The following is an 11,992-nucleotide window of genomic DNA, read 5'->3' as shown; positions in this document are numbered from 1 at the left end:
GCAGCACAAGGGCTAATTCCCGAGAACAAGCGGTACAAAGCAGTGAGCCGGCAAAGCCCCCGGGGCCTCCGTCAACAGCTGCTCCGCTCACCCCGTGCCCCCCAGGGACCCGCGTGCCCGACCCCTCGCCCCCAGCCCGACGGCACATGGGGGGCGGGTGCCCGCTTCCAACATGGCGTCCGGGGCGGCGGCCGCTCCCGTGAAGCCACTTCCTGCGGGGGCGGGGCCCGGGCGCAAGATGGCCGCGCCCAACAAGCTCAGGGTGAGCGGAGTCCAGCCAGGGGGCCGGGCCGTGTGAACGCCGGGCGGGGGCCAGCCCGGGGCGGCAGCGCCCAGAGGCACCGTGCGGGGCAGCCCCCCGGCTGGGGAGCCCCCTGCATCCAGCCCCCCCAAACCCTGCCTGGGGAGTTCCTTCTACACCAGCACCCCCAACCCCGCACCCCTACATCCCCTCCCCTTGATCCCACTGCCCATCCTGCCCCCTGACAACTAGCCCTCCAACCCCCACCGAGGGCAGCCTGCCCCCCGACAACTAGCCCCCCATTCCCCCTTGCCTTGTGGGCAGTTACCCCCTCTCTCCACCTCAGGACACCCTGCCCCCCGTGCACCCCAGCTCCTGTGGGCAGCCAGCCCCCCTCCCGGGCTCCGAGCTGTGCTGCGGGGTGCTGGCCCAAAGGGCTGGGGAGTGGGGACAGCTCCGTGCAGGTGTTGGACCCCGCTGGGTGTCATGTGCGTAAGGTCCCTGGGGCAGGGGGCAGCTGGGTGTGCTCTGACTGGGGAATCCGCGGGCACCTGCTGATCCCAAACTCTCCGGGTCTTTCCTCCTCGGACTGGAGGCAGAGATTTGAGGGTGGGTTGGAGGGCGGTTACACCCCTGCATCCCAGGGCCAGGCGGCACGGCCTGCGGGGCGATGGGGAACGTGCTGGCACCAGCGCTCAACTTGCACAGACCTCTGCGCCGGCAGGAGCCGCTTACCAACCCAGGCAGCTTCGATGAGCTCCATCGGAAATGCAAAGGTGAGTCTGGGCCACCTCTCCTGTGACAGAGGCATGTTGAGGGGATTGGAGAGTGCTCTTCTGACAGCAGGGGGTGCTGCAGGTACCAGGGCAGGGGCACTGGCTGTGCGGGGAGCTCCCAGCTGCTCTAGCCTCCCATAACAGGGGTGCTGTGGCATTCGGCTCGCCTGTGTTTCCGGGGTCCCGTTCTGTGATTGGCAGCACTACGAGTGACCGTGTGCAGACGGGAGGTAGTTAACTTGTGTTAGATGGCTGGGGAAGCTGAGGTCCGAGCCCTGGATTAGTAACGGTTTAGGGAGGATGGGGGTGAAGACCCCAAGTTTCCATTCCTCCGACTCGTCCTTGTTGAGCTCAGCCCTGGCTGTGGGGCCTGGAGCACAGAGGAGCCGGCTGCCCTGTCTCTGGCTCTGTGGGCCCTTGTGCTGTGTGTCTAAGCCCCCTCCGCCCCATCTCCTTGCAGAAGTCTTCCCCCAGCAGATGGAAGGGGTGAAGCTGATCCTCAACAAGGCCCCGAACAACCATTTCCAGGTCAGTTGCAGCTCGTGCCTCCAACTGCTTTCCCTTCCCCGGGACCCTCCAGGCCTTAGCTTAGTACCTGCTTCCCCCATGGAGCTGGAGGGCCCCTTCCGGTGCATGCCTGGCCCCTCTTCAGGGTCTGGCAGCCAGGAGAGCCTGGAGGGATGGAGATGGGGGATGTAGGCATGTTCCCTCTCGGAGTTGGGCTCAAACCCACTAGCTGGATACCCATCGACAGGCTGTTTGGGAAACACCTCCCAGTGGCTTGGGTGTCGAGGTGAAGATGCTGCTGGGATCTGGGCAAGGGGTTGGCACAACGAGCCGGGGCTTTGTCGCCTCCTCCACCCCTCTTGTTTGCTCTGAGGGTGCGGCCTTTGGAGACTACACATCCCAGTGTGCAGTGCAACCAAGCAGGTTCACACTGGGTCGCCGATGGGGGGCTGTGTTCTCTGGGCTCTGCAGCCTCAGAGAGATGGAGGAGGCGCTGGAGAAGGGGAGCACTGTCTGGGCTGGGAGGGGCGGTGATCAGGTGGCACTGTCCACGCTGGCTGGGCTGGAAGGAGCTGGCGCCCTTGAGGGTTGCACACAGCATCCTACCCCAGCACAGCCTGACCCCCTTGTGTCCTCCCCAGGTCGCCCACACCGTTCATATGAGCACAGTCGGCCAGTCCAGCTACCACTTTAACACCACCTACGTAGGAGACCGGCAGCTTAGCCCCACCGAGGTGAGCTGGGACCCAAATGCGCAGGGGGCGGGAGTAGGGGCTGGGAGCCAGGCGTCCAAGCTCAGCTCCCAGCACCAAGATGGAGTGGGGTCTGAGATGCCCAGATCTCAGCACCCCACAGCTCTCCTTGTTCTCGATGGGGGGCGGGGATCCTCCAATGTACTTGGTGGCAACTGAACATGCTAGAAAATCTCCCCATGAAAGCAGGGGGCTGTGACCAGGACTCCTGGGTTCTATCCCCCCCTCTCTGACTGACTTGGATCCCTTCCCCCGTCTCTGCAGCAGGTTTGATCCGGAGCTCCCTGAGCGGGCAGAGGGTGTATGAAGCATGTCCGTGAACGCTGATGGCTCGCTCTGGTGCTAGGGAGGAGCAGAGCTGGGAGAGATGCTAGTGGTGGTCAAGGCCTCAGCCTCTTCACAGGGAGCTGGGTGAGGGTTGGGACCCTGGTGTTTCTGCCCCAGCAGTGGGAGGGGTCCCCTGCTGAGGGATGTTTGGGATCCCCACATAGGCTGCATTCCCTGGCAGGTTAGTGACTGAGCCACAGTGGAGATTTCCTCTGCCTGCTGGGTGGACGTATGAGCTGCCACCAGCAGCCTCTGGGAGCCAGCCCTGTCGCTCACCCCCCGTCTGGGTTAGAATCCGTGGATCCTGCTCATGTGGGCATCCAGCTGGCACCGTCTTGCCAGGCTCTTACAGGGGGTGCTGGGCAAACTAGGTGCCTGAGGGGCATAGGACCCATGGCAGCAGCAGCGCTCTCCCCCCCATCCTTGCAGGGGGGTGGGGGGCTCCTTGCAGGTCATGCTGCAGTGCAGTGGAGGAGGGCTGGATGCTGCAGGGCCCCCCAGCCGAGCTGCCTCCAGGGCCCAGTGCTGAATGGGCTTCCCGCCCAGGGAGAGAACCCCCCAAAGGCCCCAGGCGAGGGAAAGGAGCCAGCGCTCCCCTCATTCTGAAGCCATCGCAGAGTGCTTTGGAGCCTGACTCGAGATATTTGAACATTGAGAGATGGCAGCCGCCCCCCCGACGGGATTGGCATGGCTGTGTGTGTGGGCCAGTGCTCTGGCTTGGAGGCTGGGCCTGGGCCTGGGCTGGGCATGTTTGTGTGTTCGTCCGTGTGGGGCGTGTTCCTGAGGCTGTGGACAGAGGGGTGGGAATGGGGGTCAGGCTGAAGTGTTGGGGCTTAGCCCCTGTCCGCTCTCTCCTTTTGGAAGCGCTTAGCTTGGAAGGTGCCACCAGAGGGAGCAGGAGAGCCCAGCTTGTGCTCAGTCCACGCTAGGGCCTGTGTGCACAGGAGACAGGGCGTGGGAGGTGTGTGTGAGGCATGGGATGGGGGCAGAGCTCCAGCTCTGGGATGGGGTGCGGAGGCCCCCAGCATAGGTAGTGCTCCCAGGAGCCAGGCTGAGGAGACCCGGCAGACTTGCTGCACGCTGCCACCGAACAGAGTGGGAGCACGGCAGGAGGGAAAGCTCCCTAGGCAGGTGGCTCCCCTGCCACAGCTTGGGGACCCCCAGGATTGCTGACTGCACCGTCTCTGGGGTGTGTGCAGCTGGCATGGGGCTCCCCCAAAGAGACCCAGCGCCTCCCGGCGTAGCCCATCCCAGCGCCGTGCCCCTTCTCTCTGCAGACTTTCCCCATGCTTGTCGGGGACATCGACAACTGCGGGAGCCTCAATGCTCAGGTGCTGCACCTGGTGGCGGAGCGGATCCGCACCAAGGCCGTCTTCCAGGTGAGGCCGCGCCCTGGGCCTGCAGGGTAGCGGGGGAGACGGGTGTGGGGCAGGGCATGTAGGGGGAATGGCATGCGGGTGTAGCATGGGGAGGCAGGGCATGGCGTGGGTGGAGTGGGGGACAGAGTGTGTTGGAGGAGTGGGGGGGCGATGCGCGGTGTGGGGGAGAGGGCATGGCATGGCAGTGGGGGTGCCGGGCATGTGTGGAGGAATGGGGGCATGGCACAGGGGCTGTGTGTGTGTGTGAGGTGGGAGAGCTGGGGGGTTGTGGAGGTGGGGGGAGCAGGGTGTGTGACAGATGGGGGCTGGGCATGTGTGTGGAGGTGGGGGGGCTGGGCGTGTGTGTGGAGATGGAGGTGGGAGGTTGTGGAGGAGGAGGAGCAGGGTGTGTGGCAGAAGGGGGCTGAGCGTGTGTGTGGAGGTGGGGGGAGCAAGGTGTGGTGAGGAGGGAGGGCTGGGGGTTGTGGACGTGGGGGAGCAGGGTGTGGGAAGGAGGGGGGGCTGTGTGTGTGTGGAGATGTGGGACTGGGGGGTTATGGAAGTGGGAGCAGGGTGTGGGGAGGAAGGGGGCTGGGCATGTGTGTAGAGGTGGGGGGGCTGGGTGTGTGTGTGGAGGTGCAGGGAGCAGAGGGTGTGGAGGTGAGGGCTGGGGGGTTGTGGAGGTGGGGGGAGCAGGGTGTGTGGCAGAGGGGGGCTGGGCGTGTGTGGAGGGGTGGGGGGGCTGGGCGTGCGTGTAGAGGGGGTGCTGGGCATGTGTGTGGAGGTGCAGGAAGCAGTGTGTGTGGAGGTGAGGAGGTGGAGGTGGGAGGTTGTGGAGGTGGAGGAGCAGGGTGTGTGGCAGAAGGGGGCTGGGCATGTGTGTGGAGGTGGGGGAGCAGGGTGTGTGGCAGAGGGGGGCTGGGCGTGTGTGGAGGTGGGAGACTGGGGGGTTGTGGAAGTGAAAGCAGGGTATGGGATGGAGGGGGGCTGGGTGTGTGTGTGGAGATGGGGGGGCAGGGCATGGGGCAGAGTTGGGGAGGCTGGCCGTGTGTGTGGAGGTGGGGGAGCTGGGGGGTTGTGGAGGTGGGGGAGCAGGGTGTGGGAAGGAGAGGGGCTGGTTGTGTGTGGAGATGGGGGGGCGGGGTAGGGCATGGCCGTGTGTGTGTTGTTCAAAGTGCTGACGCTGAGAGTTAAGCGCTAGGACCTTGGCAGTTGCCGCGCTCTCCCAGCTGCTAATCTGGCCGCACTGACTCCCTAGAGCCGTGGGGGGCTGGAGCCCAGCCAGTCCCTGCACTGCCTCGGGCGCCCTGGGCTGGAATGGAGAGGGCTGAGGCTGGGAGAGGGGCTCCAGTTTCTCAGCTCCATGCAGAAGCACTGGAGCAATGAGGGCAGCATGGAGTAGTGGCTAGAGCAGGGGTGGGAACCAGGACTCTGGGTTCCCCTTGCCTGTTCTAACACTGCCTGGCGGGTGCTGTGCCTCAGTTTCCCTCTCTGCAGTGGTGACGGTGACAGGGCCCAGCCCCCTTCCCCTGGGGGGTGTATGGGCACTGCCCCTGGCAGTCTGCAGGGGAGGGGCCAAGTGTTCTTTCCCAGCAGCTGGCTGGGCCCCTCACAATCCCTACGTGGTGCCACAGGTTGTGTGTCTCCAGCTGTGGCTGTAGCCAGACCCTGCTCACCAGCCTCCATCATGAGGGCATTGTGCTTGGGAAGGGATCAAATCCCCTCTGGTGCCAAGCTTCCCCTGCCCCCTTGAGCAGAGTTTGCCCAACGCACCCCTGGGTGTTGGGTGTGTCCCAGTGGCACCAATCGTACGGGGCTTAATCCCTGCTAATTGGAACTCCCTGGGGAGGCTGTAAATGCAGGGGTAAATCTGGGTGCAGCACCGGTGGGGGGGCAGAGCACCCTAGGGCTGAGGGGTGGGAGTGGGGAAGGCTGGGTGGAGCTCCTGGGACGGGGCCAGGGGAAAGCTGGGTGGAGCAGGAATGCCCCCTATGATCATAGTGAGGCGAGGGAGCTGCCCTGGGTTGGGTGGGGACCTCCTTTGGGTTTGCTCGTCTCTGCCAGGGTCTGGCTCTGCTTTCCCCTGTGCCAAGCTGTACCTGGAGCCCTAGCAAGGGCCCTCCAAGGGGCTTGAGGGGAGGCCACAGTCAGGTCATGGCCCCAGCTGCTGAGGGAAGGAGAGTGGATAGAGGTGAGATTTACTTGCTGCTCCCCAGGTGAGCCCTCATGATGGTATGACGACATGGGGCAAGGTGTGGGGCTGTTGGGCATGGGGCTGTGATGGGTTGGGGCGTTGGGCAAGGGTTGGGGCAGGGTTGGTGGTGTGGCTTTGGGGCGAGGCATGGGGCGGTGATGAGATGGGGTCAATGGGTGAGGTGTGGAACATGGCAGAGTGTGGGGCTATGATAGGGTGAGGCTGTGATGTGGATGGGGCAGGCATATAGTGGGGAGGGTGGGGCAGGGCAGAGGAAGGGTGGGGCGGGTTTTGGGGCAGGGGGTGCCGCACCCCCGGCTAAGCCCCCGCCGTTCCCTGCAGACACAACAGGCCCGGTTTGTGACGTGGCAGTTCGATGGGGAGCTCCGTGGCGATGACTACACGGCCACACTGACGCTGAGCAACCCCGATGTGCTCAGCCAATCAGGTGAGCCTCAGCCTGTGGGCCCCGTTGTCCTGCCTCACTTCCTGTCCTAAACTCTCCTGCCACTGGCTCCTTCCACCCTCTTCCTGCCCGAGACCTGCAGCCCAGGGCTTGGCACGGAGCAGCCTCCCCTCCCCTACAGGGTGTGGACAGCCTGGTGCCCAGCCCTGTGGCCATGCTGCTCTGGGGCTAGCAGTGGGGCGATGAGCCCCCCCATGTCAGATGGGGAGGGGAGTGTTGGCTAGTGTACAGGGCTGGGAATCAGGACTCCTGTGTTCTGTGACCTTGGGCAGGCCCCTCCCTGCTCAGTGCCTCAGTTTCCCGTCGGCTGGCCCCAGGAGGTGGGGCGGTGATTGTGGAGTGCAATGCTAACGGTCTCTCCCCCCCTGCAGTCATTGTGGTGGCGCACTTCCTGCAGAGCGTGACCTCACGGCTGGTGCTGGGCGGGGAGATGGTGTATCACCGGCGCCCGGGCGAGGAGGGCGCCATCGTCACCCTGGCAGGGAAGTACACGGGTACGAGCCTGGCTTGGTCACTGCCCCCTGCCTGTGCCAGAGCTGAGCTTGGGGGGAAAGGGGGGGAGGCTGTCCCAGCCCTGGAGCACAGAAATGTCATGGGATGGCACAGCTGGTATCCCTGCTTAGAGACCCATCGCGGGGGGGCAGGAGTGGGACTGGGGAGCAATGGCTGGGATAGCAGGGGCTGTGGGTCAGCACAGAGGGGCACGCAGGGGAAGCCTGTACAGCGCCTACCCGAGTTGTCCCCTCCCAGCCAGGCTTCCACCCCAGCACGCTTCTGAGTGATTTAAAGCCCCTCGCCAGCCCTGCCCCCCTTGCCAGCTTCACTCCCTCTATATCTCTGCAGCTCGCAAGTGGGTGGCGACGCTGAACATTGGTTATGGCGGGGCCCATGCCAGCTACTACCACAGAGCCAACGAGCAGGTGAGCCCGGCCACCCCCAGGGGGCTGCCCCCATCCTCCAGGGCAGCCATGGGGCACCCCTCACCCTGCGCTTCCTCCCCTGCAGGTGCAGGTCGGGGTGGAGTTGGAGGCCAACACCCGACTTCAGGACACGACCTTCGCCTTCGGCTACCAGCTCAACCTGCCCCCGGCCAACGTGGTCTTCCGAGGTAAGTGCGGAGCCGGGCCAGCCCCCACTCGGGCAGGGGGCTGTCCAGGGCTGTGCCAGCCTCTCCCAGGGGGCAGGGCGTCTCCAGGGCCATTGGACCCACAAACTCCCTGCCCTCACAGTCCAAGCTCACACCTCCCCCAACATGGCTGCGTGGTCCTGGCGGGAGCTGACTGGGACTTGGACTGAGGATGTTCATAGCTGGGGTCAACTCAGGGGCTTTGGCCTCTGATCCCCTCCACCCGCTTGCTGAGGGCTGGCCCAGGCCTGTCCCATACCCGCTCTCCCCTCGCTCCTCTGTGCCAGCTTCTTTGTCCAGCTCCCGGCACCATCCTGGGGCTTCGCGGCAGCAAGCATGGAAGCAGACCCCCCAGTTACCTAGAGGCCCAGGCCTAGAGTCCCTGAGCTACCCTTATTGCACACCGCAGAGCTATTCGTATCCCATCCAGTAGGGGGCAGTAGCGACCCATCCGCCTTCATTGTGTGTAAGGCTGTATTAGTGAAAAGGGCTAGAAGCTTCTGCCCAGGGTTTGTGAAATCTCCCATCCCCCACACTGAGCCAGCCAGTCCCCCACCCCCAGGGCTGGATCGGAGTCAGAGCCACCTACAGGGGAGGCCCCATATCCCATCTCTCCTGAGCCAGCCAGTCCCTCCACCCCAGGGCTGGATCAGAGCCAGCATCCCCTAGAGGGGAAAAGCCCCATATCCCATCTCCCTCTGAGCCAGTAAGCACCCCTGCTTTGGGGCCAGACCATAGATGGCGCCCCCTAGAGGGGAAAGGCCCCACATCCCCCAGGTCAGTTCCTTCACCCTTGGAACAGATCAGAGCCAGTGCCCCCAGAGGGGAAAAGCCCTGTGACTCACATCCCCTGAGCCAGTCACTTCCCTTTCCCTGGGGCCAGATCAGAGCCGGCGCCCCCTAGAGGAGAAAGGGCCAATATCCCCCACGTCAATCCCTTTGCCCTTGGGCTGGATTGGAGCTGGCGCCCCCTAGAGGGGAAAGGCCCTGTTCCTGAGCCAGCGCTGCTCTCTCCCAAAGGATGCATGAGGCAGGGCTTTCTCCTGCAGGAGCGGGGCACAGATCTGGCTGTGTGGGGCCACCCCCAACTGCATTGAGTGCTGGGAGCACAAGGGGTGGAGACTGCAGCCAGTGTGCCCTGTGACTTGGCCCATGGGACTGCCAGGCAGGGCCGGTACAACCTATTAGGCGACCTAGGCGGTCGCCTAGGGCGCTAGCATTTGGGAGGCGGCATTTTCTTCCGTGGCGACCCTGGCGGCTGGATCTTTGGCCACCCCGGTCATCGTCAGCATTTAGGCAGAGGGAGCTGGGGCAGGGGGGCGCAGGGAGGGCCGCCTGCAGCAAGTAAGGGAGGGTGGGGGCGGTACTCAGGGGAATTCCCCGCCCCAGATCACCTCTGCTCCGCTCATCCCCTGAGCATGCCGCCCCGCTCTGCTTCTCTCCCTCCCAGGCTTGCAGCGCCAAACAGCTGATTGGCACCGCAAGCTTGGGAGGCGGGAGAAGTGGAGCAGCGACAGCGTGCTCGGGGAAGAGGCGGAGCAGAGGTGAGCTGGGGTGGGGAGCTGCCGCATGGCTCCCCGGGCAGGGTGGGAGCTGCCACAGGGGAGGTGCCTCAGGGTGGGGGGGGGTGGGGAGCTGCCGCAGGGCTCAGGGAGGGGGTGGAGCAGAGGTGAGCTGGGGTGGGGAGCTGCCGCACGGCTCCCTGGGCCGGGGGGGTGGGGAGCTGCCGAAGGGGGGGCACCTCAGGGCGGGCAGGGGAAGAGGTTGCGGGGGGGGGGCTCCGGGGGGGGGGGGAGGGGGGGGAGAGCTGCCGCAGGGCTCGGGGAGGAGGGAGGGTACAAGGTGGAAGTTTCACGTAGGACGCAAAACATCCTCGCGCCCAGCTGCCAGGGGGCAGCAGCTGATCAACACTCAGCCTCGCCCCGGGAGAGCTCCCCGTCTATGTGCCCCCTGAGTGTGCTCAGGGCTGCCTGGCTGCTCCCCCCCACCCCAGCCCGGCTCCCTGCACTCTGTCTGGCACCTCCTGCTCCATCGGCAGCTCCTCTGGCCTGGGGTTCCCAGCCCTTGACCCCCCTGATTCAGCAACAGCCCCAGAGGAGCTGGGATCAGGGAGGAGGAGTCCCCAAGGCTCAGGCAGATGGCATGCTGGGGGTGTGCTCATGGCCCCAAGGCGCCCGCTGTGCTGTTGGGGCTCCCAGCAGGCTCCACTGCCCAGGGGGGACATGCTGTGTTTGTTGGGCACTGAGGAGGGCTAGGAGCCCATCGCAGCTGGCTGGAGCCCCAGGGAGCGGGGCCAGGAGCAGCCCTGTGCTGGGCTTTGGGGCGGAGCAGGATGAGCTGGAGTCTGGGACCCAACCGAGGTTTCTCCAGCTGGGAATGGGGGGCAGGGGGGGTCTGAGCTGTGGGGGCTGGGCTCCGGGGCATGGTCTCTCTCGGCTGCTGGGGGTGGGGATGCGTCCAGCTGCCCAGTGGCTCCTGTCCCTTCCTCTGCAGGCCTCCTGGACAGTAACTGGTGCGTGGGGGGCGTCCTGGAGAAGAAGCTGCTGCCTCTGCCCGTCACCCTGGCCCTGGGCGCCTTCCTCAACCACTGGAAGAACCGTTTCCACTGTGGCTTCAGCGTCATCGTGGGCTGAGGGGGCAGTGCTCTCGCCCCAGCTGCTGGAGGCAGGGCAGAGCCTGGCACCAAGTGGATTCTGACTGGTTTGCTCCGGTGGGAGCAGGATCCTGGCCGTGTGCGTGGGGCAGGGCCGTTCACCGCAGCCTGGGGGGCCGGAGGCCTCCCCGCCGCCTTCTTGCCTCAGGGAGCCTTTGTGCCATGGAGCCAGTGCCCTGCAGCTAGTCCTGCCCTGAGTGGCCGCTCTTGTGTCCAGAGGGCATCTGGGGGGGCACCTCTTCCCCTCCCCGCACCAAGCCCTTCTCTGCAGGCGGCTGAGCTGGGGAGGGGACGTCACATGGGCATCTCCCTCCCCTCCCCCATGCAGCTGGCCGAGTCCCCCTCGGGGCTGTGCGGTGGAGGTGCTGCATCTCTGTGCCCTGGGCAGGGGGCCCTGTGTTGTGGGGGAGTTCGGGGGGCCGCCCCTTTATGTGATGTTCTCACTCCGTGTACAATGGCTTGGAACCCAATTAAAGTGTTTGAGCTGAAGGGTGGCTGGAGTCAGTGGCTGGGGGATAGGACTTGGACACCCACCACCCGACTGCTCCATCCTGCTGCCCCTACTGTGTCCCCCGGCTTCTGCTGGGGCTTGGCTGGGCTGGATACTCCTCAAGGTAGTTCTGTAGGGCTGTTCAGAGCCTGGGCTGGGCTGGGAGCTCTCTGCTCCTGTAGGAATCCTTGCAGCAGGTTGGGAGAGGTTCAGCGGGGAAAGCACAGATGGGGTGGGACCCTCTCCATGCCCAGGTCTGCCCCACTGCTCAGGGCCTTGTTGCATGGAGCACCTTTAAAAGTGAGGGGGACTCCCCCTGAGCTTGAGCAGTATGGGGCCTTGGACACAGCTGGATGCACTGAGCCTACCCCTAGAGGGCAGCAGCACTACTCCACGTAGGCTCCAGCCCATGCAAGGCATCTCTGGGTTGGTGCCGCACAGTGCTCCTTGGCCGGCTGGAAGGGCAGGAGCCTAAAGAAGCCTGGTGATTTCCCAGAGAGCTGGCAAGGCCAGGCAGGCTGAGGGGGAGGATGGGCAGGGACGTGAGTGGGGGCGATGTGCTTTGGGATGCCTGGGGGGCTGGACACAGTGTAGGAGCTCCCCCCATAGCTCACATTACCCCCCTTGGGCCTAGCACGTCCCCTCTGCCCACACATGCCCATGCTAACCTTAAACCCCCTCCCCATGGGCAGGAGGAGTCACGTGCGTCTTTCCCCAGCACACTGGGCACTCCTGTTGGGTTTTATGCAAAGCCCACCCTGGCCACCACCCTGTCCCCAGCCCTCTCTCCCACTCCTCATTCGATTTCTGTTCCTTCCAGCCTCATCCCGCTGGGGGCGCCGTCCCCCCTCCTCTGGCACAGACCAACCCACGGAGCCATGGCACAGCACCACTAATGTGCCTCTGCTGAACCCATTCAGAGAACGGTGGGGTTGTACGTTTCCTCCCAGCCTGGAGCAGAGAGACTGATTCTCACGCTCCCCTACCCCGTACTGCAGGTTTGCTCTTGGCCTCCCAAGCTGGGGGCACTGCCTGTGGGGCAGAGCACCTGGATCCTTGGCTGATCTCACAGGGTCCGAGGCCCCATCAGCCATCCTGTGTA

General features: G+C 64.9%; 1 protein-coding gene across 1 annotated transcript; it reads left to right on the top strand.

Annotated features, from left to right (window-relative positions):
* TOMM40L (translocase of outer mitochondrial membrane 40 like) lies at positions 1–10,510 on the top strand. Its single transcript, XM_034756788.1, has 9 exons — positions 1–1,017; positions 1,478–1,545; positions 2,166–2,258; positions 3,881–3,982; positions 6,498–6,603; positions 6,993–7,115; positions 7,465–7,541; positions 7,627–7,729; positions 10,241–10,510. The coding sequence occupies exons 1-9, from the start codon at positions 912–914 to the stop codon at positions 10,378–10,380; spliced, it is 918 nt and encodes a 305-aa protein (XP_034612679.1). The 5' UTR covers positions 1–911; the 3' UTR covers positions 10,381–10,510.
* Positions 10,511–11,992: the final 1,482 nt, after the last annotated feature.

Source organism: Trachemys scripta, chromosome 24 (genome assembly GCF_013100865.1).
Source record: "Trachemys scripta elegans isolate TJP31775 chromosome 24, CAS_Tse_1.0, whole genome shotgun sequence".
NCBI lineage: Eukaryota > Metazoa > Chordata > Testudines > Emydidae > Trachemys > Trachemys scripta.
Note: the sequence above shows the minus strand (reverse complement) of the source record. Positions and strands in the feature narration are given on the sequence as shown.